The 25,151-nt window shown below is 38.4% G+C and overlaps 1 protein-coding gene across 7 annotated transcripts in view; it reads left to right on the top strand.

Annotated features, from left to right (window-relative positions):
* KMT2C (lysine methyltransferase 2C) overlaps positions 1-25,151 on the top strand; it is a 189,118-nt gene that overhangs the window by 115,988 nt on the left and 47,979 nt on the right. For 4 of the 7 annotated variants that reach the window (XM_030963992.1, XM_030964008.1, XM_030964000.1 and 1 more), the window contains 12 exons: positions 1,667-1,786; positions 4,194-4,310; positions 8,034-8,135; positions 8,311-8,415; positions 9,579-9,760; positions 10,432-10,596; positions 11,194-11,303; positions 16,652-16,717; positions 18,171-18,383; positions 21,031-21,159; positions 22,368-22,487; positions 24,974-25,104. In XM_030963992.1, coding sequence (XP_030819852.1) covers positions 1,667-1,786; positions 4,194-4,310; positions 8,034-8,135; positions 8,311-8,415; positions 9,579-9,760; positions 10,432-10,596; positions 11,194-11,303; positions 16,652-16,717; positions 18,171-18,383; positions 21,031-21,159; positions 22,368-22,487; positions 24,974-25,104 — 1,560 coding nt within the window. The remainder of the gene's footprint in view (positions 1-1,666; positions 1,787-4,193; positions 4,311-8,033; positions 8,136-8,310; positions 8,416-9,578; positions 9,761-10,431; positions 10,597-11,193; positions 11,304-16,651; positions 16,718-18,170; positions 18,384-21,030; positions 21,160-22,367; positions 22,488-24,973; positions 25,105-25,151) is intronic. The other 3 variants (XM_030964025.1, XM_030964016.1, XM_030964040.1) reach the window with 3 other exon arrangements.

Here is a 25,151-nt window from a genome sequence, read left to right as displayed (position 1 = left end):
TGATGGCCATCCCAAGCACACAGGTGCTCTGGGCACTAAGCAGTTTGGAGGTTGTGTGTCCAGTTACCGCCTCATGTGGGCAGAATTGTCAAATGGTTAATTTTTTTTAAGTGTTATGTTGTCCATATTCCTTTTCCTATGCAGGCAGACCTAAACTCCAGAAAGCAGATTTATGCTGAATACCACTGTGTCCACACTGTGGGTTGTATCAAGTGTTGGTGTTTTTACCTTGAGAATTTTATCCAAAATTAGGCTTTTAGGCCACTGACAAGCTTTCTGTTTTGGGTGCCAGATCACCCTGTTTTCAGAAAGTGCACCTGTTAGCAAGACACCTCTTTACAATTGAGGATAAATGTTTGTTTTGATGGAGTTGTTGATTCCAAAGAAACTCATTTCCCACACGTTCCTGTTGGAGAAATTGCCCTTCAGAAAAGGAAAAAAAACCCCAACATATTTTGCAGAGCCATCTCATTTTCCTTGATTCTTCTTCTTATTGTATATCCCAGTATTCAAAGGTGTAAATGTGTTTGAGCTTGCCTTTGTGAGCAGTTGTGAATGGTTGGGATTGTTTGTATGCATGAGGTTATTCCACATCAGCCCTGGGATTATGCTGAATGACATTCTGGGGAAGGTAAACCTACACTTTTCATCACTTCCATTCTCATCCTGGTATTCAATTTTTTTTGCTCTCACAAATTCAGAATTAAGAAAATGTACTGTCCTTTATTAACCTAATGTGTAAATTGGCAGTGAAGTTACTTATTATGTCTGTCTCCTGCAGTCTTTCTTCTGTGCTTGAGAAAGTCTTCCACAGATTTTACTTTCTATGAGGAGCCCTCAGCATTTTTTTCCTTGGCTGTCTTAGCATTTTCTTCTCATTTTGCCTTATTTCTACTGACAGTCATACAATACCTCACCATGATGGAACTACATAAATAGGGATAATAATTAGTTAAAAAGAGTTTGTAGGTACACCATATGGATGTATATTATTACATGCACATAATAACATGTTAAAATATGATACCACAGCATAACATGAAAACATTGGGGTGAAAAAAAAACAGTGGTAGGGTTTTATAATGGTTTATTTGTAGCAGACTTGCAGGAATGAGCTGCTTTGTTGATTACCATGACTATGTTCCTTTGCTTTTGTCTAGTGGTTTATTCATATTCCTTTTGTTTGCTGTGCTTCTCAGTCTAGTTGTTGCTGTGATTTGGGGGTAGTTTAGTTTGAAAAGTCAACTGAGGCCATCAGTTCTTTCAAAATGTGGTTTGGAATATAAAAGGAGATATTACCACCTCCAACTACTGTCTTCTTCACTGATGCAATAAAATTTAGGCATGTAATTTGTTGTTGTTATGATTACTTGTTTTAGATTTGTATTAATCTGTGTTCATAAAACTCATTTTGTTGTGCTTAACCATCACTTGGAAGTAAATATTGATTTTAGGGCATGTTTCATTGAGAACCTAAAAGTTTCCTACTTTCTACTCACTCAGTGAACTAATTGACTACTTAAATTAATGTAGAAATGCCTATGCCTGCATGTGCTTTGCTTTTCAGATTTTTTTTTTGTTGCTTGCTTTTTGCTTTTTGCTTTTTTGCCTTTTTTTTTATGTTGCAAAGTTTTATACATCTATTTTCTCACCTACCGTATCCTAGGGGGCTTGGAGTACCAATAATACAGTGAGCCCACCTTCCTGGTCCCCAGACATTTCAGAAGGTCGGGACATTTTTAAATCCAGACAGCTTCCTGGCAGTGCCATTTGGAGCGTCAAAGTGGTAAATAACTTGAATTTATTTTCATGTATCCATTGCTATCTTTCTGCTGTAGAGATTAGTGATGAAATTCTGTCTCTCACACCTTAATTAATTTTCCATTCTGTTACTGTTCAAGATCTCTAAAAATTATTAAAGCTCTGGAGGTTTCAGGTTAAAAAATGTGAGCTTTCCAGAGCATAAACTATGATGGCATTGCCTTGATTTTCAGTGGCAAAGAATACTTTGTATTACCCAAATTTTGTGTGTCTTGAGTACATCGCTTTCTGTGGTTGGCTTTACGTGGCTGTCAAAATAAATTACCTGAGAAGGAAAATGTCTTTAAGACTGGCAGTAAGGTAAACCAGGCATGGAAAGGAGCAGAGATCTGAAGGACGGCTTGAATTTGTTGCTGTGGAGAAATCTTGCAGAGTGGATTCAAAGTGACATCGTTTTTAGCTGATGGGGGAATAAACAACAACTTTCCTACCTGATTAGATGGACCAAAATTGTATCCACAGTGACATTTACTATTAAAAACACCTGAAGTAACTAAAGTAGAATTATTTAAGTAAAGGCAAAAAAAAGCTGAATTATGAAACTGACAAATAACTGTAGCTCCCATTGATTTAAGTTCATCTCACTTTAACTCTCATGCTAATTTTATTTTGATTTGACATCAGCTTAGCTTTTGCTGCTTTAAGCATTAATTTTCAGCTTAATATTCAGCATTAACATTGATACAAGTATGTGCTTATTCCTGTTACTAGTTGTGTGAAAATAACAATACTGACACCTGTTCTGAAACAGAAAATAAGAAACTTGTCAGAAGAGTTTCCACGTTAAAAAAATCGATGAATGTGTGTCCTATGTGTGTGTATGTATTAGCTCCATAGATATCTAAGGACATTTTTTGTTTCACCTCAGCCTCCAGCAGCATCCTTCCTTTCACTCCTCAAATATCATTTTGTTACATTAACTTGGTGTGTGAGTCAATTTAATTTCTTTTTCCTTTATTAGATGGGTATTAATAAAATTTTAGCACTGGGATCCTTCAATTCTCCCTTTAATTATGACCATAAAGTTCAATATCTTCTTTAAGCCAGGAGTTGGAATATTTGAGAAATACTGTAGGGAATATTGAGGCCACAGTGCTTCTTTCCATCCAAGGAACTCCTGTCTCCATCAGTAAAGACCCTTCATGTCTCTTGGTGACACAGTGCCCATGGAGCTTGGTTGCTTCCATCAATGTTGTTTTACATAGCAAATGTTTTTTGCCTTGGTATTAAAAGTATTTTGCAGGAAATGTTTGGATACCCCATACTCTGTTCTCCATACTGGGGCTGTATTGGGAGCTGAGATTATTGACAAATATGAAATGCAATAAATAATCTCAGTGCTCATTTTGGTGTAGGAAAGGTGCTTATTTGAGTACATGCCATAATTATCAGTTACACAGATTAGAGGCTTTGAGACACATTGTAAAGATATCTGATATATCAGCCAGAATTTGTGATGTGAATATGTTTTTTCTCTCTGGAAATTATTAGGGAGGATTAGGAATCCTCTTGTGCTTAGTTCATTTTGAAATTTTAAAAAAAGAAAAACAAACAAAAAAACCCCCTAAATTTCAAACTGAAGTCACTGTATGAATAACAGGTAATTATTAGTAAAAACATACTCTCCCAAGGATAATTGTAGTTGAACACACTGAATACTCCAAAGCACAACACTGCAACTCTGCCTCTGCATCTTAAATAAGGAAAGGGGAAGAGAAGAAGCTCTCTGTAACTCAAGTGGAGATTGTGTAAGAAAAACTTGACATTATGGGGAATGTTGATCTGAGTGTAGTTGATAGAATTAATATAAAAAACTCTCTTGTATATGATGAATTAAGAGAGTTTCATGGAGCCAGCTCCCACTTTGCTTTGTGAGCAGTACTCAATCCTAATAGATTCCAGGTTTCACTTGATTATTCATAGTTTAAGAAAAGCATCTATGATTACCAGTAATCAAATGTCCAGACCTTGTGTAAAAGTCCCATGACTGTCTGGGCTGACTGTTCAAAGAGAAAAGAAAAATGAATCATAGAATAATAGATATATTTTGGAAACTTTGCAAATGAGATGGGGGTAACTGTTGGGGGAAATCCATATTTCAAGTTAACTCCTGAGCAGAAAATAAACATTCCTGGTTTTGGCTGCTTCCTCACTGAAGATAAAGGTGATCATATTATGCCATGTAAGTAATTAAAGGTATTTCACACAGATTTATGCAGAAATTTAATGACCATGCCCTGGTGTGCTCATACTCACTGGAAATCAGTGGTTTTTTACATATGTTTTTCCTTAGATGAACTGAACAAGTGTGAATCCCATGTAAGGAAAGAACTTGAGAGGTTGCATTGACATTGTTGCCTTCCATTGAATAGGGCCGGGGCTCAGGATTCCCGGGGAAGCGGAGACCGCGCGGAGCGGGGCTGTCAGGAAGAGGTGGCAGAGGAAGATCAAAACTGAAGAATGGAGTCGGGGCTGTGGTCATTCCAGGGGTAAGGACATCTTTTTTACAGTCATATTGCAGTCTGTTAATATAACAGTTTTATTCAGCTGTAATTCTTGTATTAAAATAGTGCATGAAAAACCAACGAGCTCTGCAGAGCCAGGGGTGTTTGATGGAGCCTGGCTGTTACTGGTTGTGATGATGAACTAGAACACTGCAGCTCAGTGGGCCTGAGGCAATTTTGTGCTGCTCTTGCCATTTAAAGACACAACAGTTGGGAGTCTTAAAGTACTCCTTCCATTTCCTTGGGCGCAGAACTACATGCTGGGTAAAGGCAGCACTGACGGGAGCAACCCAGGAGAGAGCAGGGTTTGTGCATGAGAATGTAACAGCAGCCATAGGAGACCAAAGCAGAGGTACCTCTGGACTGAGTGGTGATGCAAGAGTGCAGAACAGAAGAGGAGGAGACATTTCAGCAGTTTGTGGCTTGGGGACTTGCTGAACAGGAGGAGGTGTCTTTGTCTTAGGCAGCCTGTGTTGGAGCTTTCTTTCATAAATCTTCCCATTCACTTCAAAAAAACTTTAGGAAACTATGTTAACCTTTTTCAGTTCTGCAGCTCCTCAGCTTGTGTTTTAAGTGGCTGCCTCCTGGATTAGCTGCCTGCCCCTCAGTGCTCTTAGAGAAGAGTCAGTGGAAAGGTGGTTTCTATTCACTTCTTCCCTCCATGCCACTCAGTTTCTTTAGACCTCCATCATTTCTCCTCTTTTTCCTTCCACTCTTGACTTGCAAATATAGAGGATGCCAGTGTTTTGAGTTGTTCCTTGTATGGAAGCTACTCCATATTTCTGATCATCAATACCAGTTCTTTTGTCATGTTAATTTCTTTATTTTGTGGGCTTCCATCTGCCATTTTACAGCCCAGCACTGAGCTTCATGAAGTTCTTGTGCAGTTCTTCACACTTGTCTTTTGGATTTTATTGCTCTGAATATCCCAGTCCTGTTGGCAAGCTTTGTCACCTTGCTTCTCACTTGATTTTTCAGATTGCACATGAGTGTGTTGAGCACCACCACCTGTCAGCAGGCAGGCCCTGTCAGATTTTGACTAGTGCTATTCTCCCACATAAAAAACTGATAATCTAGTCCCCTCTTTGTTTTGTGTCTTTTATCAGTATAGGGGCCATTCCTCTTCAGTTTAACTTTTTTTAAGTAGCTTTGGGGAAGGACTTCGCCAAAAGAGTTTGGTGGTGAAGTAAGTTGCATCAATCAGATTTTCCTGTCCCCAGAATTGCTGACTCCTTCAGAGAGCCCTTACAGATCATGATTTACCATAACTAAAGCTTCCTTGACTCTTTAATGAATTCATATATCACTGATTCTCAGTTCTTTGTTGTGATCAGATGTCTACTATTCTGTACACAGCTTCTGTCCAGAAACCCTTGAGAAAATAATGATTATATTTGCTGTCTCTTATTCTTCAGGGAGCACTGAAGTGATTGTAAGCAAGTGATTGCTCACTGAAATTGATAGTTAAGGTACTTAATACTTGGACTATTTTTAAAACTTGAAAATCCTACACAGTCCTAGTCTACTCCTCATAAGAAGGGGGATTTTGGTGTGAAAAACTTGGAAATCTGGAGTGTAAAACAATTTTTTTCCTCACTGTGGGCTTGTTCTATTTGAATGTTCCTTTTAAACTTTGATTACCAACAAGCCCTGCATATTTTGAGAGACATCCTGCTCCTTGTGTTCAGAGAGGGACTTGCTCATTTTTATGTCTTTATGAAGTAATTCCTGAGACTCTCTTCAGATTTCTGTTTTTATGTTCTTACATGTAATCTGTTTGAGTTTGTCACACTTTCTGCTGCCTGTGTAATATCTTGGCATACTCAGGTGTTTATTATTTGGAAAAGGAACAATCATCTCTATCACTTTTCCTTTTTAAAGCATTGGATGGTCAAGATTCAGAAGCAAATTTGTAATTTTAAACATACAGGATGAATTCCACTTAGGCTGCTTACAGCACCTTAATCAATTGGAGGCATTCACATCATTATTTTGATGTGGCAAAGCACAAATTTGTACTTCAAGAGATGCTGGTGTTTATAGATCAAACTCCTAAAAGTTTTTGTAATTGATCAGAGGACAGTGATGTAGGTAACTTGCTATAAATACAAAATGCACATCACTCTCCACCATTTCCTACAGAAATTTGATCCTTTGAGTCACCACATTGAAGGCAGCTCCAGAGTTCCAGAGACTTGGCTGCCTTGTGGTAGAGTAGATGCAGTTAGCAATGCCAAGAGATCAGCCTTTTGTTAGATAAATGCTTGAAATGGGGGTATTTTCAGTCAGTTTGCACAAAATCATTCTTACTCAGCATGGGATCACTGGACAGCCACACAGATTTGGAAGTACTTTGGTATATCTTGGGAATGGGGAAAAAGGTGGTTACAGGTTTAGCCATGGTGGGTCAGTGCTGAGGGTCAGCAAACACCAACACTGCAGTCATTCAGTCCTGCAAATTCTGCTCTTTTGCATGTGCAATTACAAGAACTTTATGAAACCTGTGGAAAAGTAGGTAAGGGAAGTGTTGTCCCTGAAGGTATCAAGGTATTTCAGGTGCTCTGGAGTTAACTGGTTAGCTGCAGCTGCAGTGCTCTCAAATATTTGGTAATCTAAACACATAAAGAATATATTCCCTTTTTAGCTGTTTCTTAATAAATGCTGAGTTTGAGCAGCTGTGTATCAGAGGGATTCCTCTAGTTGATATTGTGGTATTTACATTTGTCCCTAGAGTTACATTTGGATTTGTAAAATATTTAAATTGTTATTTAAACAAAACTTATCTGTGTAGGACTTACACTGTATTTAAAATAATCCACATATATGTAATTGGAGCAGCTGGTGAAACAAAGCTACATTTCTCTAGTATCCATTTTAGCTTTTTTATGGAGCTGTGTGCCCTTATATTCCTGGTTCAGAGATAATAGTTGGGCCTATTGGTTTAAATTCATGGACAACAAATTCTGTGTTGTAAGATTCACATGAAAGTCAGAACACAGTTGAAATGTTTCATTTGTGTTTCTCTTCCTGAGAATCTTTATATGGATATGCTGAATTAATAAAGGGCAGGTCAGAATAAAAATCACTTGATGAAAAAGAAAAATGACTTGTCTACAGTAAGAGCTGATGGATTGAGATCAAAATAGCTGTTTGTAGTTCAGTGGAAGTTTTTATGGTAAAGATAGATAAGCCTCAAACTGCTTACAGCAAGTAACTTTAGAGCTCTTGCTTATTCCTCTAACATACTTGGAACATTAGCTAAACCTCATTTTAGGCAATATGGGACAAACTACATTTCTGCAGTTGCTTTTTGAATTAATATTCAAAAGTCTGTCGCTGCAATTAACTTTTTGATAAAAAGAACTTCAGTGTTTACATGGAGGGAACAGCAGACTGGGCACAGTATGACAATTTCTGCTTAGTGATTTTTTAATTTGAATATGCCTTTGCTTCCATTTCCATTTCGAACTGTAATGGGGTTATATGTGAAGGTGGAAAAAGGAGAGGAAGAGAATATGTCTGTGAAACTATAATACTGATAATGAGAAAATGTGAATTAATGCAGTAATTTCTGATGGAGGCAGCTTTTTATGAAGTTGATACTGTATGATAAATACTTGCAAAATTTATTTGGAGAATGTTTCATTTTGTCTCATGTCTTATAAAATGTGATGTGCTTGTTATTTATATTTTGTGGTTTTTTAATAGGTCACAACCATGGACATTTCATCTAATAAAGATGAGGAAGAAAATTCGATGCATAACACAGTTGTCCTCTTCTCTAACAGTGACAAGTTCACTCTCCATCAGGTTAGGATAATAGACACAATTTTTCATTTTGTTTCCCTGCTCTTAATTACAAAAAAAATGAATGAAGCCCTTGTTAAGAGTTGAATTATACAGCAAACTAGTTGGATTTTAGTTAGATGTTTTCAGAAGTAGTGTCTGGCACGTGTTGAGAGCCTGCTCTTGTGTGTCCTTGCAGGATATGTGTGTGGTTTGTGGCAGTTTTGGCCAAGGTGCTGAGGGCCGGCTGCTGGCCTGTTCCCAGTGTGGGCAGTGTTACCATCCATACTGTGTCAGTATTAAGGTGAGTGCTGTTGTTCCACACAAAAACTACTTGATTGCACTGTTTTCATATTGTACTTTAATAGCACCACGCTGCCTTCGGTTTTGTGGTAATTAGGGGAGTCATTAACTTGTTAGATATTCATCAGCTAATGTGACCATTATTTGTATGTGACTTATGAAAGACTTTAATTAAATGTCATTTTATAGTATGCATAGCCTCAAGAGAAATTAACCTTTTTGTAATTTCACAACCATAGATAGTGCTGATTATCCAGGAGTTGGTTAAAATAACAGTTTGAGATACAAGTTTTAAACCTAGATACAAGCAGAATTAAAAACAAAGGAAAAATTACACTGCATCTTCATTTACTTGGGGCATAAGGTTTAGTTGATTCAATTTGCCTGTTGGCTGTCAGAATTGACAGCAGTTGGAGTGGTTAATTAATACATTTTACATTCATTAGCCTAGGAGAGAATGTGTGAAAATTAAATTTGAATGCTGTGAAATGACCTAGCAAGCACAAAATAAGCTATTTACTGCAGTATATACACTGTACACTTTTCATTGGTTGTGATGTAAGTATATCTGTGTAAAAGTGGGATTTTTTTTAAAAACATGTCAAAAAACTTTATTTTGCACATACTTTACAAAATGCCATATGCGTATTTCATGCAATTATAATTTGACTTTTTGTTTATATACTACTCTTACATTATATATTAATTGCAGTAAGTTAGATGCTTGCTTCAGATGACTAAAACTCCAGCACCATGATCACATTGTAAGGATCAGGTTTGTGACCTCTTGAAGAACCAGAATGTACACAAATCTCTGGGAGCTGACAAGATGCATCCCAGAGTCTCTAGGGAGTTGGCTGATGCAGCTGCCATGCCACTTTCCATGATATTTGAAAAATCCTGGCAGTCAGGTGAATCCCAGGTGACTTAAAAAGGGAAACACTGCACCTGTTTTTAAAAAGACTAGAAGGGAGGACAGTTTCTTTCTGTTTAATCCATTCCTGTTCATTGAAGCTTCAGAAAGTGTAATTGCTAAAGAGCTCCTTGAGATGTGGGTGGTGTGCCCAGAGGAGCATCCTGAGCTCCACAAGCCAGACCTTAATTTATACATTGATCACACTTCACTGAGCCATTTTCAACTAATTCTCACCTTGCATTTTTCAGATTACTAAAGTGGTACTCAGCAAAGGTTGGAGGTGCCTGGAGTGCACAGTGTGTGAAGCCTGTGGGAAAGCCACAGATCCAGGGAGACTCCTGCTGTGCGATGACTGCGACATCAGCTACCACACCTACTGCCTGGACCCACCCCTGCAGACTGTGCCAAAGGGAGGCTGGAAGTGCAAATGGTGTGTTTGGGGCTGGGGTCAGAGGTGCTGACTGCTGGCCTCCTCTGCTTCTCTCTGTCACTTGGTATTTGTAATGTCAGTTGAATTGTAACATGGTTTTAGTTGTGTCTAAGTCAGGTGTATTAAACAAAGCCTACAAAATGCTTTTGAGTTGTTTTATTCAATTGGAACTGCTTCTTCATACCAAAAACCACATAAGCAGAGATAGACAAAATTTATCTTTTGAAACTCATAGTGAAAAAAAATCCAATTTATATTCATTGTAATCATTCCAGTGTTGAGTTGGAAAGATGAATGGGTGCTTCACCCATGTGTTCTTGACATAAAACCCTGTGAAAACAATTTGTTTTACTTGAGTGAAACACAAACAGACCAGACCTCTCACATGGTTAAGTCTCCAGATCACAAAGTGAATGGCAACTAGAAGCATGAACTTCTTTGACCTGTTGAGCTGTTACAAGAACCCATCTGCATGCTTTTGCAGTTTCGAGGGAATTATTAATTAGGAACTTCCTTTAAAAAGTACAAAAACTGTTGTTAAATGTTTGTGGTTAAACATGTTGTTAAGTTAAAACTTAATTACTCACCTCTTTCTAAGTGGAAGAGATTTAAAGCCACAAAGTCATCTTCCTGTGAACTGACAGTAATAAATCTTTTTGTCTGTTCTGTAGGTGTGTTTGGTGCAGACACTGTGGAGCAACTTCTCCAGGTTTAAGATGTGAATGGCAAAATAATTACACCCAGTGTGCTCCCTGTGCAAGTTTGTCTACCTGCCCCATCTGCTACCGCACGTACAGGGATGAGGAGCTCATAATTCAGTGTAGACAGTGTGATCGGTAAGGATTTCTCATATTTCACTTGTTTTCCCTGTTCAAGTCTTATTTTAATTTCCCCCCCCAATGTTGAAGTGTAGAGATGAAGGAAATGGTCATGTGGTAAAGAACAGTGGATTACTGAGTCTCAGAAGTCTCTTAGTGGTTCATTTCTGGTTGTACCACAGACGTAACTGTCTGACTCTGGGCAAATTAATTAATCACTCTGTGCCTCTTCCCTCCTGCCCTGTAAAAATAAAACTAATTTACCTCACAGGACTGTTGTTGTGAGGCTGAATCTGGATTGAGTTGTATAAAGTAATTAAAATTATTGCAGTATAGGGAGAAAATTACCATACAAAAACATACTTGGGAGATTGTTTTATAGAGAGTTCCTTCCTGTGGAGGGAAATAGTTGATCCACTGCTCCATATACAGGATGTAACACACACCACTGTAGGGGATGCTGTATATGGAAAACCTGATTCTGTGGTTTCTCCCTAAAAGAATTCAAACTGAACAACTATTCCCTGTTTACTTCGACCATAGACTGATACTTGGGTCTCCTAAAACACCACCTATTTCCTTTAAATTGTATTTTTTCCCCCACTTAATTTCTAGATGGATGCATGCAATCTGTCAGAACTTAAACACAGAGGAGGAAGTGGAAAACATAGCTGATATGGGTTTTGACTGTACCATTTGTAGGCCATACATTCCACCAACGAACGGTAAGGAGACGATCGAAACCAATGGCAGGATTGCACACTGCAATAAATAAATAGGTTTGGGAATGTGTTCTGTGCTCTGATGGAGGTTTGGCTCATGGTAGAAGTAAGATTTTATTTTTTTCATGTTTGTTTTAAGGCCTCTTGTGAAAGTGTCCTAGGCTCTTTTGCATCCTCAAGTGTTCTAGGCCAGAGGAAACCTCTTGGGTATTCTAGGTAGAGGTATTGAAGATAGGGAGAAACTGCTGAGAGCAGTGAAAGGGTCAAAGGCATCTCACTTTGTCAAGTAGAAGGAAAAAAGCCCAGTTCTCTAAAGTTACATCTAAAGAAAAATCAGAAAATTATTTCTAAGCAGAAAAAGTTTGTGTATTTTGATGCTTTGAGGCTGTCTGAGGCAGCAGTAGCTGTAACAACAGTCTGTGTAAGCATTTTTCCCCTACTCCATGTTTTCCTAATGCTTTTCCTCAGCTCTCCCAATATTCAAGACCAGTGCTTCTCTCCCTAGCTGCAATCTCAAAAAGAATTTGCCATAACTTTGGGAGTTATCACTTCCTTATTAATTAAAATGTGCAATTCCTTCTGATGAACTTGGCACTTCTCTGGACATGGACACCAGCAGCCTTGTTGGTCTGTATCACAGTTCTGTAGCAGTGGCACTTCAGGAGCTGAGGTTACTGCACTTCAAGCACATTTACAGCATCTGGTTCCATGGGATGCTGCTGGTTAATGTTCTGTGAGTGGCCTACCAGCAGTTAGGTTGGCCTGTGACATGATTTATAGTCTTATATTTTAGTCTTGCTGCAAGGGTGATAGCCCAGGTCTGTTCTCCCTGCATGTCAGCTCAGGGAAGTTGCTGCTTTAGTCAGCTCCTTTTAACATTGACACCTATTCCCATTTTTAGCATAAGCAGATGAAAGTGTTCATATTACCCCTTCATTGAGGTATCACAAGAGAACAGGAGGAGGAAGGTACAAGAACTAAGCAAATGTTACAAGAAAAATTCATATCCACTAAGAAGTTGTCAGTAAGATTGGTTTTCCTGATGAAGATGGAAGATGTTGTGAGGCTTGAGAGGTCTGCCAAGAAAAGTTCAGTAGAGCATCTAATGTCCCTTAACACTGTGATGTCCTCATCACAGCAGTAAATGTAACTTACTGACCTGACCTTGGAGGTTTATATACTCCCTGCTGGAACACTTCCAAGGAACCCATTTTTATCACTAATAGAAAAATGACTAATGCTTCTGCAAGTCACTTCAGTGTAAAGATCTGCTTTCAAAATTTCAAAAGGAAAGAGGTTTTGTAAGTGGAAAATAGCAAGAAACTTGCAGATACAGCACGGACTTTTGTGTGTTTTTATAATAAGCTTTGAGTACTTAAAGCAAAAAGATCCAAGTAAGAAATACTTCTTCCTTTCTCCTTGGAGCTGGCAGAGAGCTACCTTGTAGAGATAATTAAAGTCCATGATATGTGAGATGGAGCTTCACAAGAGGTGTTTCACTTCCAGGCAGAAGCTGGTCTCTGAGTTAGTCCTTCCTGCACACCTCTGTGTAGTTGTGTTGCTTAGGTTTGGATTCCAAGGAATAGGAACCAATCCCTTGGGAATTCCCAAGTTTTCTTTGCAGGTTTTTTTCACCTTTTTTTCTAAGACAAGTTTTTCAGCTTATTCTTTCCTGTTTTGACTCAGTATTAAAACTTCTCTAACATGCGTACATTTGCACAGTTGCATGTCTGAATATGTCCTTTGATGCATGTTGATAGAGATACCTGCATGTACTTTTATATGAAATGTTTCAGTCTTTCATGAATTCTTTTAAGACTTCTCTGGAAAATTTCTATAATTTTTTGTTTCAAAGTTAGAAGAATTAGTGTTTGATAAACTTAGGGAAATAAATGTTAATTAGCAGTAGAAAGCATCTGAAAATGTGTCATATTGTGGGGCTCTTACTGGAATGGTTCTTTCCATTTGATGTGTCATAGATGTGTGTCAAGTATTATTACAGGGTTTTTAACCGCTTTCTTTCTAGAAGAAACAAGAGCCCCTCAACCTAATAAAGAAACAAAACATTGCAGGTGTACCCTTGGTGAAGAGTAAATGGTTCTTGTGTGTAGGTGTTGAGAAGGAGCTTTCATTTCTCTTTTTTTCAGAAAGTAGAAACTTTTTAAAATTTGTAAGAACTTTTCCCTGTCTCATCATACCTGATAATCCTAAAAACTCATCTTCTTCAGGAAACAGAAATAAAAGATAGTGTTTTTCTTCTTGAACATATATAAATATCAAAATCAGAATGGTGTAAGGTTTGCTCCAGTGTAGTGTACCAGAAACCTTCATTACTAGGTTATTGTGCAATAGCCATCACTGATCACTATTTTACCAGCTTCCTTTTAGTACTGTCTCAAGTTCTAACAAATGTCCCCCAGCATATTGCTGTGTCCTGTAGAGGAATTAATAAATTCTCATGACTAGATGCCAGGCAGGTACCTTAGGTAGCAGCAGCAGCTTTTCCCCTGTGCTGTAATTTCCTGCGCACTCAGGAGGGGTTTGTGTCTCTCACCCATATCAGCTCCTAGACAAGCAGTTCTTGACCATCTCCTCAGCAGTTCTGCCTTTGTGTCATTTGCCCTTGCATGTCACATGCCCCATCTGCCAATATCATCCCTCCTCACTCACTCCCATCCAGACTCCAGCTTCCTCCTCCCTTGGTGCTGTTTTTGTTCCTCTGCAGGATGCAGAGCTCTGCCTGGTTTTCTGTAAGAGTTAGAGCTGATCTGGGTGCAGTTCCTGCAGCTGCCTGTGCAGTTATTCCTCCTGGGGCTCAAGTAAACATGCTCATGGAGGCAGGGAGGATTTGGTATCACTTACCCCTGTCCAGGGGTACCTGATGCTGCCAGTGAGACACATTGTGGCTTGCAGTCTCTGTTGTATCATTTTCATTAAACTGATGTAAATTTTTCTTTGTTCTGAAATTTAATTCTATGCACTTTACAAGATACAAATCCAACATAATACAGTGTGTTAAAAAATTAACCTTTTGAATTTTTTTTATTATTTAGCACATTTACTATGTCAGCTCTAATGTTCTTGTGTTACTGCGTTTACCAAAAAAATCCCTGTGTCAATGACACAGCTATGCAGGCACCCAGTAAAGAGTGCTCTGTTAGTGCTGTATTTCTACATTAGCTATTCCACTCTGTCCCATTTGCTGGTTTCATTTTTTCATAGATTTGTTCTTTTCTATAACAGCGTTAAAAATGAGCTCTGCTTTCTTTTCTCATCATTGTATTCTGTGCAATTATTTGCTTTCAGCTGAGGCTGCTAAATGCTGTACAGTATTCAGCACATTTAAACCCTTTTGCAGATAAGTTTCACAATTTTGGTTAAGCCTCAGAAAGCACTATTTTTTTTCTTTTTTTTTTTTTTTTCCCTTTGGATAGCCTTTCTCTAACAGTACTATGCTTTTCTGCTATCCATTTTATTGATTGTAATCCTTAATCTGCACTCTAATTAGCTCCTTTTCTGGAAGTCTGTTTGATACTGTCTTCAAACACTGTTTGTTCGTGCAGTTTTTGTGAGTGGGTCTCTGAAGGCCTCACCTCTGTCACTATCAGCTTGTTTATTTGAGCCTTTCAACTCTATTCAGTCTCCAGAGCTAAAATTGTTCAGTCTGACCTGGATGAGAAGATCTCTCTGTTGTTTGACTTTTAAATTAAGGATTTTAAATTTCTGTTCACAACTGTCTTTCTGATTTTCTTGTTTACCTTAGATTCTAATTCAATAATTGCTACTTCATTCTTAAAACTATCTTGTAAATTATAAGAAATTAAATGAACAGATGATGTCTTATTCCACTTTGAATAGTTCTTACAATCTGCCTATATTCTGTTTTTTCAATTCAGTGTTTTGAGTATCTTCCTTTTTGCAGCTTTTCCCCTTTTTTGTTTCTTTCTGGCTTCATGTCTCTTTCAGAATGTCATTTTCAATTTATTTTCTTCCTTGTCTTTCTCTCCACTGTTGAGTTCAGTTTTTCAGTAGCTCTCATAGGCTCCTTTTATTTACTAATTGCATGAAATACTGGTTTTCTGTAGGTTATACCCTCAGCATTAGTTGCACATTGCATAAAATTCTCAAAGCACTGTAGTTTTTGAAGACAGACTTGCACTTTCTTTATATTTGTTTATTTGCTAGAAAGCATCCTGTATGTTTCATACTCATTTTAAGTGTTACTTGGAAGGCTTTGTGCTTTTCCCCATCTTGTCCTGGCTCCCATGGTGTGTTGTGAGGTGGGAACAGCAGCACACTGCTGTGGTTGATGTGACACACAGAACCCCCCACGGGTTCTCTGCCTCAGGGGTCTCAGCTTCTGTGACAGGCACAAAGGAAATACTCCAGATGTTATCTTGAGTCCTAAATTCAGCATGAGTAAGATTTCTAGGCCAAAGAAAAAGGGAAAGTGTGGATAAACTTGTCTGTGGTAATGCTAACTGTGCCTGACTAACAGGTTTTCTGATTCTAGTTCAGTGTTTGCAAGATAGAAGCTTCTAATTTTCACTTTACTGCTCTGTCTGTGTAATCTCTGTGAAGTCACTACTAATATTAAAAGGTTAATCTACACATCATAGGTGAGTGAAGCATGATTGCAGTTATGTAGTTAAGGCAAAATTGGAGAGCATTTCTGCCCATGTAGAAGTAGCCTTGTGTTGCAGGACGTTTGGATTATTATTTTTTCAGTCACACTGTTCCACTGCTGCCCTGTAGCACACAAGGTAGTTTTTAAGTTGAGTTTCTGCTGTTCCATTTATCAATACTCTTATCTGGAATAAGAATTGCTCTATCTAACTTCCAACAGGTCCTGTGTTATCTGTTCTCAATACCTCAGCCTTCTCCAAGTGCTGGGTAAGAGCACAGCACAGACAGTGAGAGCCTTGTGTGCAAAGCTCCTCCTTGGGGAAATACTGATCAATAGTCACTTCACAAAACCCTCACATTTTTAATGATTAGGGCAGCAAAACCTGAACATCATGACTAGTGTACAGGTTGCTTTCCAACCCAAAAGACCCAGTGTATTCATTTGCCCTTGGTCCAGTAGAAGGAGATAATTTCCCATTGACTTCAGTGCTACTCCAATGCCATTCTTGGCTGTAGGAAATTGGAGAACTTCAGTTTCTATCAGGCTTCTTTTGTAGTCACATCTGTGATGCTGAAAAGCACTTTATTTTAAAGGTGCAAGTAAATGATTGCCAACACTATAAATTAGGGAGTTTAATGGAACTGCTTGAAGGAAAATTGATAGTTTCAGTTCAAATCAAGTCACCATTTTTAAAAGTTGAAATTATTTTCCTTATATTTTTCAGTGCCTTCTTTGGACTGTTGTGATTCATCAGTTGGAGCTCAGATTATTTCAAAATCAAAAGAACTAGGTAAAGAATGGAAATGCTTAATATCTGATCATTTAGAATATTTTAAGGGTATATTTTTACATGAGACAAAAATTCCTTTTCCTGTGGTTTTGTAACACACAGCATTAACTATCCTTCAGTTACCACAGCATGCTTTCCATTTTTTTTCCTCATTCTCTCTTCTTTCTTCTCTCTTGCCTGCTATACCTGCACTGTAATAATTACTTTAAATTATGCTTTGATCCTACAGTCTTAGCTGCTTGCCTTAATATCAGTGGTGATAACACAGTGTGGCTGAGTCAAGCATGTACACAAATGTTTACAGGCTTGAGATGTTAGGAGGATGCAGCTTTTCTGTATTTGTCTGGTTTGTGCTAGGAATTTATAATTCTGACAAGCCTACTCACAAGTCAGTCTTTACAATGATAGCACCCAGCAGCTTCCATCATGTTAGGACAGCTTCCATCACATCAGAGTTTTTTTCTATTTGACACCTCAGAGAAGGTTCTCCCCTCAAATATTCAATCAGAAAAAGAGTGTGAGATGTTTTTGAAACACACACCTTTCAAGTTCAGTGTAAGAAGGCAGTCAAGTGGGAAGAATTCGTTCAGAACCAGCTGTATTGTCAGATGTTACATGAGGAAATGTTTTTGGTTAGATGGAACAAATCTTATTATATTTGTATGTTTTCAAAAGTTGTGTTACCAAATCATGATTTAATTGGCTCCAGAGAGCTGAAGCATCATTGCAACCTCTTCATTACATGACAATTCCCTGAGAGTTCCCAAGCTTCCACTTGCAGGGCCTCAGCACAGGTGGCAGGGCCTTTCTGCATGGTGAATTGAAGAATATTAGGGTTTATCAGTGGACTCAGTTGTCGTTTAACAGCTTGAGGAGGAAGCAGTCTTGCAGGTCTTGGGAGACTTGGGTTCTACCCACAATTTCCTTTTTGATCTTGAGCAGCTCACTTGATACAACTTGGATTTTTTGTCTGCCTATGAAATAGGGCTGATAACTTTTCTGAGTTACCAGGAGTTCTTAGAGATTTAAGGTTATTAATAAGATGAAGGTAAAGTGCTGAGGGCTGGATGGGGGCCTTGGCTGATAAGCAACAAGGACCCAAAGTATGACTTTGCACAGTTTTCTGTGGGTGCCAGTAATACAGAAATACCCTGCAAGGCACCAATTTCCATAATCAAATTGTTCTTTCTAATGAGTCCTTGATATAAGTTGTTTCATAGCAATGTAATGGATTATTGCTGGATTTGACATCAGACTCTAAATCATAAAGCTGTAATTGTAATGTGTAAGACAGTGTCTGATATCTCTGGTTTATTTATTCCAATTTCTTCACTCATGGGTCAGCTCCATACTTGTGGATTATTAACTCTTGTAAGTGCTATTCCTAAAAAATCAAAGACTTGTAAATTAAAAGAGTTTTATATTGCTGTTATGATTCATTCAACTTTTATAGACCCACCGAAGACATACACCCAGGATGGAGTCTGCTTGACAGAATCCGGCATGTCTCAGTTACAGAGCCTCACTGTTACAGTACCGAGAAGAAAACGGACGAAACCAAAGCTTAAACTGAAGATTATAAATCAGAACAGTGTGGCTGTGCTTCAGACACCCCCAGATGCCCAGTCAGAGCACTCAAGAGATGGGGAGATGGATGACAGTAGAGGTAGCAGTCTACTTTTGGCATGTCTTGTAGCTTGGAGTGTTGCAGTACCTGCGTGTATTGCAAATATCCCTGGGAGTTTTTATTACACTGATACTCCTGTGTTCTGTACAGAATGTTTTATGGAAATTTCTTGAACAGTAGTCATGGCTCATTGTTGTCCATTTCAGGAATTTTCCTTGTTCTGTTTATGGGTCATCCATCCTATAGGAAACTCACCTTTCTAGGGCTGCCAGCACTGGAAATAGGAGATGATTTTTTGTCTAATCTTTGGGTTACCTGTGGGAAGTGTTGCACACTCACAGAGTACAGATGTACTAATCCACTGCAAACTGTTTGAAAGCGTTGGCTCAGCAAAGCAACATCTGTAAAACTGAAAGGCTGGTACTAAATGCAAGTGGGAAAGTGGAGTAGTTCTTTGCTGAGAGTATTTCTCTTTTCTGAAAGAAGTAAGGTGAGAGTCAGTGGTGTGGGCTAACACTTGCTGTGGTCTGCCTGTGCATGCTGAGGAGGGTGATGGCACAGTAGGTGTTAATTCATGGCCTGAGACAAGGCTCCTTCCAGTGGCAGGTGAGAAAGTCATTGCCTTGGTCATGTAGGTGTCTCTGGAGAGGAACTGAGGCACAGAGGCACCCCACCTCCCCACAGTTCTGTTACTGCAACACTGCCTTGTTAATCAGGTTAAATGTCATAAGAAGCTGTGTACTTCAGCCATCAGTGAAGTTTCAGTGTTAACTTGTTGATAGAAGTATTGTTCCTGTTGTTTGATTCTTATCCTCTCTTGTTGACTAGAACTATTCTTTACTAAAAATAGCTTCCTTTTATTTCTTTATAACCTTTTAAACAGTTTGTTTTTCTTTCATGTCTTTCAGTATTCACAGGGTTTGATACATCATCCTAGCATTACGTGGACTCTGAAATTTCATCTCATATTTTCGTATTCTCCATCAGCTGGGTTTTTGACAGCAAAAAATGCCTTTGGATTTGGAGGCAGCTAGTCACTTCCCTTGTTCTCTTTCAGTGGTTAATAATCTTTACTTTTAAAAATGTGTGCCTGTTTTCTATATGACTTTTTCTGACTTCTTTATCTGCTTGTTGGCTTCTATAAGCGGTAGGTCTTTACAAGTAGATAACAGGATATATAGATGTGATAGCAGGGTATGAAAGGGAGAGCCAGAGCATCCACAACTTCAATTTCAGTTCTGCTCACCTCTTGTTGCCTTTTTGAGAGGTAAAGCACATTCATGTGTGTGATGGTAACAGCACAGTGAGTACATGGGAGATAGGTTGGATTTCCTTGAAGCTCTGGGTGTGTAGTGCTCTACTCTGGAAAGGGGATCAGTGTCTATCTCCAAACATCTGGAATTTTTTGTATGAGCATCAGGATGAATAAAGCTGTGCCATGGCTTTGATTGGAGTAACACAGTGTAGTAATTCCAGGGGAAAAGGAATAAACCCTTATTTTGACTCGTGACATTCCAGGTGGAAAAAAAGAGGCTTGATCTGAGAAAAGTGAGCTCGTGGAATTTCGTTACCATCTCATCTGTAGGCTTGCATAAGGTTCAGATTTCACTGGGTCTTCTACATTTTAGAGTCCACTTGAAAGTTGAGCTTGCTTTGGGAGCTTCAGCTTGGTGGCCTTTGCCATCCACTGGCTTTGTTGGTAGAACTCAGTGAGGTCTTTATCAGTGGGAGAGTCTGGGCCGTGACCTAGCCTGTGGAAGAGTGAGGGGTTACAGTTCTGCTACAGCAAATGTGGTGTGAAAGAGTCCAGCTCTGTTAGAACAGTATTTCTCCTTCTTACAACTGCATGGGGTTTTACTCCATCTAGAATTATACACCTATATCCAAAGCAGAACATGAGAATTCCAGTATCTTTTCAGAGGTGAGAGCATATTTACCATTTCAGAATGCTTATGGTAAAATGAAGATGCAAGGTCTTTTTGGGGATATCAAGAAGAATTCGTTCCCTCTCTCTTCAACACCAAAGGCTTTTTAATGTCAACATACTTTACATCTGTTTCTACCCTGCTTTCCCACAGAATATAAGCTCTAACTTTGAATTATAGTCTTCATCTTCAAGGCTGAGTAATTCCTTTGGGCTGAATTTTGTATTGTGTAAATCAAATTCCTCTTCACAGATCAGTCTGCTTTCAGTCAGTCACACAGCTTCAAGTCATGAGCCCACTACACTCGAAGTCATCACACTTTACCTTCCAGGTGCAGGCTGCAATTTTTGAGTGCCTTCTCAATTAAAAAAAAAGCCCTGTCAAAGAAAACTGAGGAGGACAGGGAAGAAAAGGAAGTATATATTGGTAAATTGGATCCATATTCCTTGATGGATTAGCTAGAGATTGCTCAGACACTTAGCACAAGCTTCCAAAGGAGGTACCAAAAACTTTCTCTGATTTACATATACTAATTACAGCATTTATTTGCTGGTTTTGTCTAAACATCATCTCCTAGGAAATGTGTGTATAGATAGGATGGGTTTCCCAGAAATGTCCAGGGATTATGATTATGTGTCACCCTTTTGAAAAATCTGTCATTCTCAGCTAGTTTCTCATAAAACAGTCAGATGTGGAAATTTTGGAAACAATTATTTTCTTTGGCTTTTCCAGTTAAAGTTACCATTGCCTCTTTTCTGCAGAAGGTGACCTAATGGATTGTGATGGAAAATCAGATTCCAGCCCAGAACGGGAAGCTGTGGATGATGATACCAAAGTGGCTGAAGGAGCTGATGGGATTAAGAAAAGGAAGCGAAAACCATACAGACCTGGTAGGATAAAGTAACTTAGATCATTGTGTGTCCATTGTTCATTTTTTTTTCTGTATAATACAAAAAAAAAAAAAAAGAAAACACTATGAAATTCTGAAGTATTCTATTGCTTATTGTTGACTGTAGATTTTTTCCCCTATTCTGTTTAAAGCTGCCTTTTTTCTTCTTTGCCAAAACACATTTCCAAAGGTTGCTGGTCAGCAGTGCACTTGTTCTTAGTGTGCTTCTCAATTATTTGTAGTAGTTCAGATCTGTGTCTTATTGATTCTTAACTTGATAGGAAATTGTGCTGTATTTCTATAATTGTTGAAGGAGAGGTTTTTATGTGTGTATATATGTGGCAATATCTGAACTTCAGACATTTTTTTGCAGTTATTTTGGGTTTTTTTCTGAAATATTTTAAAAGAGTAGTTTACCAGGTATTTGCAGATTACTTCTGACAGGTGAATTTTAATGAATTCAGTTACTGGATGAATTCATTTATTTTAATTTCTTTGTGCAGTTGACTCTTAATTATCCTGACTGAATTAATTAACTGTACGTCTTGGGTGCACAAACAGTTGAGCTTTATCCACGTAGAATACATCCATTAGTTATCCAATAGTTTTCTGCAGCCAACAATTCCCCTGGAAAATGAAACAGATCTGTATCTGATACATTATATACATACACACCAACTGCAAAGATAGGAACTCTGCAGTCAGTCTCCAGTGAAGGATTCAGGAGTTCCAGGCCACTATGATGTTGATTAATTATCTTTTTATTTAAGCTATGTCCTTCTCTGGTAGCATCATTTGGAGTGGTGGGCTCTCTAGAGCTATTTGCAGAGGATTTTTTTGTGATCCTTTGAGGTTCTTTAATAGGTTTCATTTGGTAGATTGACAGCTAATTCCAGCAACTCATCAGTTTACCCCAAGGGAGGGGAAAACCAACATCTGAAAGTTGCCAGGTTTGGTGATTTGAACTTCTTGTGGATGTTCTACAGTCCTGAAATTCTGATCATTTTTCATTACATGTGTACCCACTGAGACATAAAAATTCAGAGATGTCTCATAACATTCGAAATGAAAACTCATCAAGTATCTCAGATTCATTCTTGGACATCTAGATTCAGCAGTCTCCTTGACCTGCAGAGTAATCTTGGCTCTCATTTGTACTATGAAACACAGTTTTTATTCAATACATTGAATTTTTACTTCCTTGTTCAGGTATTGGTGGTTTTATGGTACGTCAGAGAAGCCGTACGGGGCAGGGGAAGACAAAAAGATCTCTCTCCAGGAAAGATTCTTCTGGATCTGTTTCTGAACAGTTGCCTGGCAGAGATGAAGGTAAGTGCAGGAATTTGGTGTTAAATGTTTGTTCATGTTTAGTGCAGTAAAAGCAATACAGCTCATCAACAGCTCATGTATGTTTGTCATGATGGCTTTATGAATTCGACTGAAAATACTCATTCCTGCATAGCTATAATTTCAGCAGAGCCCATGATATACAAAGAAACTGAAACAATGAATTGCAGGCTGCTGTAGGAGATAAATAGTGAGAATAATAATAATAATAATAATAATTATTACTATTATTATTATGTTAGATTTAGAGCAATCCTCTTTCTCCAGATGTAGCCCTGGTCCAAGGGTGTCTTCTGGACCATCAATTTTGATACTCAGCAGTGTTTCATATTCCATGAGTGTGTCTAATCAATTTTTATAAATCTGTTCATGCTCTGGGAAATCCTTTATTAGAGAGTTTAGTGATGTGTTATTGTTGTATGAAGAAATAATTCCTTTTTATTTTAAGCCAGGTATTAATACCTGGGAAAGCTAGGGAAAAGATACCTGGCTTAAAATAAAAGGTATTGGAGAGTTTTATAAGCTGTCCTCATGTTTAATGTTATGAAAGATTATTTTTAAAAAAGCATTCATTCTAGAAATATTTTCTAGATGTGTATCATATTTCCCCATCAGTGTTGCCTTTTCCAGGGCTGAAGAATCCTTGACTTTGTTGAGTGAGTGCCTTTTGCCATGGCAGAGCCATTTTCATGCCTCTGATACTGCAGTTCTCAGTAGATTGGGCACCTAACAAGAAGTCAGATTTTATTCATGGGCCTTTCTCTTTCTTGCTGTGTGTGATTAGTCTAAATGATTCCATCCATCTGGAGTTGCTCACACTAATCTAGGGGATGTTGAGGTATCATTCAGGGGAGATGTGGAATATGTTTAGTTCAGAGCCTGTTCCCTGCAAAGTCAGTAGAAGGAGGCAGCTGCTTCTGAAGGATGGCTGATACCACCCCAGTTAAAGACCCTGGCCTGAGATTTCTCCTGTCACTCTCTCCTTTCTGTTTAGATACTGGGATTTTTACCCTTTGTAGAGCCAGATCAGTCTCTTGCTGTAGATTTGTACAACATGGTGGAGACTGGATCTTTGCTACAGCATTGACTCAGTGTTATTAAAATCTAACATTCAAGTGTTGTCTGTGCTTGCATTTGTAGAACTGCTTCCTAAAGCCAATAAACATTACTTTTATCAGTGCAGCCAGATATTCTGATTAAGTTCCCTGTCTTGGTTTAGTGTTTGCTTTGTCCTCAATATTAGTGTTACAGCTGTGTTTCTGCTTTGTAAATAACATTTCAGTGTAGCATACTGCCTTGTTTCAGCTTGTGCTGAAAGTCTTGTGTTAGATCTTTTCATTTGCATAGGGGTCTTCTCCTTTAAGTAAAACTTTTTTTTAAATTGGCTAAAAAGCTAATTCCCCATTCTGAGTAACACTACAATGTATATTGTTAAAAAGAAGTATTCTTAAACAAGTGCTCTTCAGTTGAAAGTTGGAGTTTCTTTTTTGTGCTCAGGCACAATTGCCAGTTGAGAAAAATACAAATCATAGCTTGCCAAGAGCCTGCTCCTTAGTGGCCAGTACTCATTCAGCTTTACCAGGATTTTTTGCACCCTTGTCACATCTACTCCTTTTCTCTGTAAAGCCTCCCTCCCTCTCAGACAGTGTAGAGGTCAGTGCTGTGAACCTCATTCCACTCATGATCCCCTGGATATCCTACAGGAGATCACTGCAGTACCAAGTAGAGCTGATTTTATTACCATGATAATACAGTTTCTCAAATAACTTGCCAGAGTCCTTAACTTCATGTAATTTGCTTTGGCAAGACAGGAGTAGCTGAACTTGGAAAGTTCTGCATTACCTGCAGTGTTTTTCTTGCTTTGTTGTAATAAAATACTGAATGATTGATGAGCACTGTGTGCTTTTGTGTTTATTAGAAAAAGCAATGCCACTTTGAAATATGACAGCTGAATAAATGTGTAATTTTTCTTGAAGGGCTTCTTTATAGATTTCTTTTTCTAGGCTGTTCATTATTGATATGATAGTTCTTTCTCAGATTTTTAAAAAATAAGTTTTTTGCTTCTAATTTGAGAAAAAATAGCGTATGAAATGAAAGGTGGTTAATGTGTAACTTAGCATTGATGACACTGTGGAGGTCTTCAGTGGAGTTGTCTTTTCAAATACCTGGTTGAACAGCACCTATAATTTCTGTCAAATTGGCAAATTATTAGGTTGCCTGCAAAAGTTAAAGGTGTGTATGTCCCTGGAGGTACAGCAATGTTGTGGCTGGTGTCACATCTGCCATTTCCTGCTGCCAGAGCCTGGGTGGTCAGGGCAGTTCACAGCTGGATAAAATCCACCTTGGAATGCATCTGGAGGGATGTGCAGTAACCCACACACCCAGAGGTAGCCAGATGTGCTGCCACTGTACCTTTAGAGCAAAATACTGACTGGTTTGTTTACTTGTGCCCTGATGTTCCTTTGTAGGTTGGACAGAGCAGCTGCCAGACACTCCAGTTGAGGAGTCTACCCCAGCTTCTGAAAGTACTGAGAAAATCAAAAAGCGTTACAGGAAAAAGAAAAACAAACTCGAAGAAACCTTTCCTGCCTACCTGCAGGTAAAGCTGGTGGTCTGCTCATTGTGTTGTAAATCCATTTAAAAACC

The sequence above is a fragment of the Camarhynchus parvulus genome, chromosome 2 (genome assembly GCF_901933205.1).
Source record: "Camarhynchus parvulus chromosome 2, STF_HiC, whole genome shotgun sequence".
Lineage (NCBI taxonomy): Eukaryota > Metazoa > Chordata > Aves > Passeriformes > Thraupidae > Camarhynchus > Camarhynchus parvulus.
Note: the sequence above shows the minus strand (reverse complement) of the source record. Positions and strands in the feature narration are given on the sequence as shown.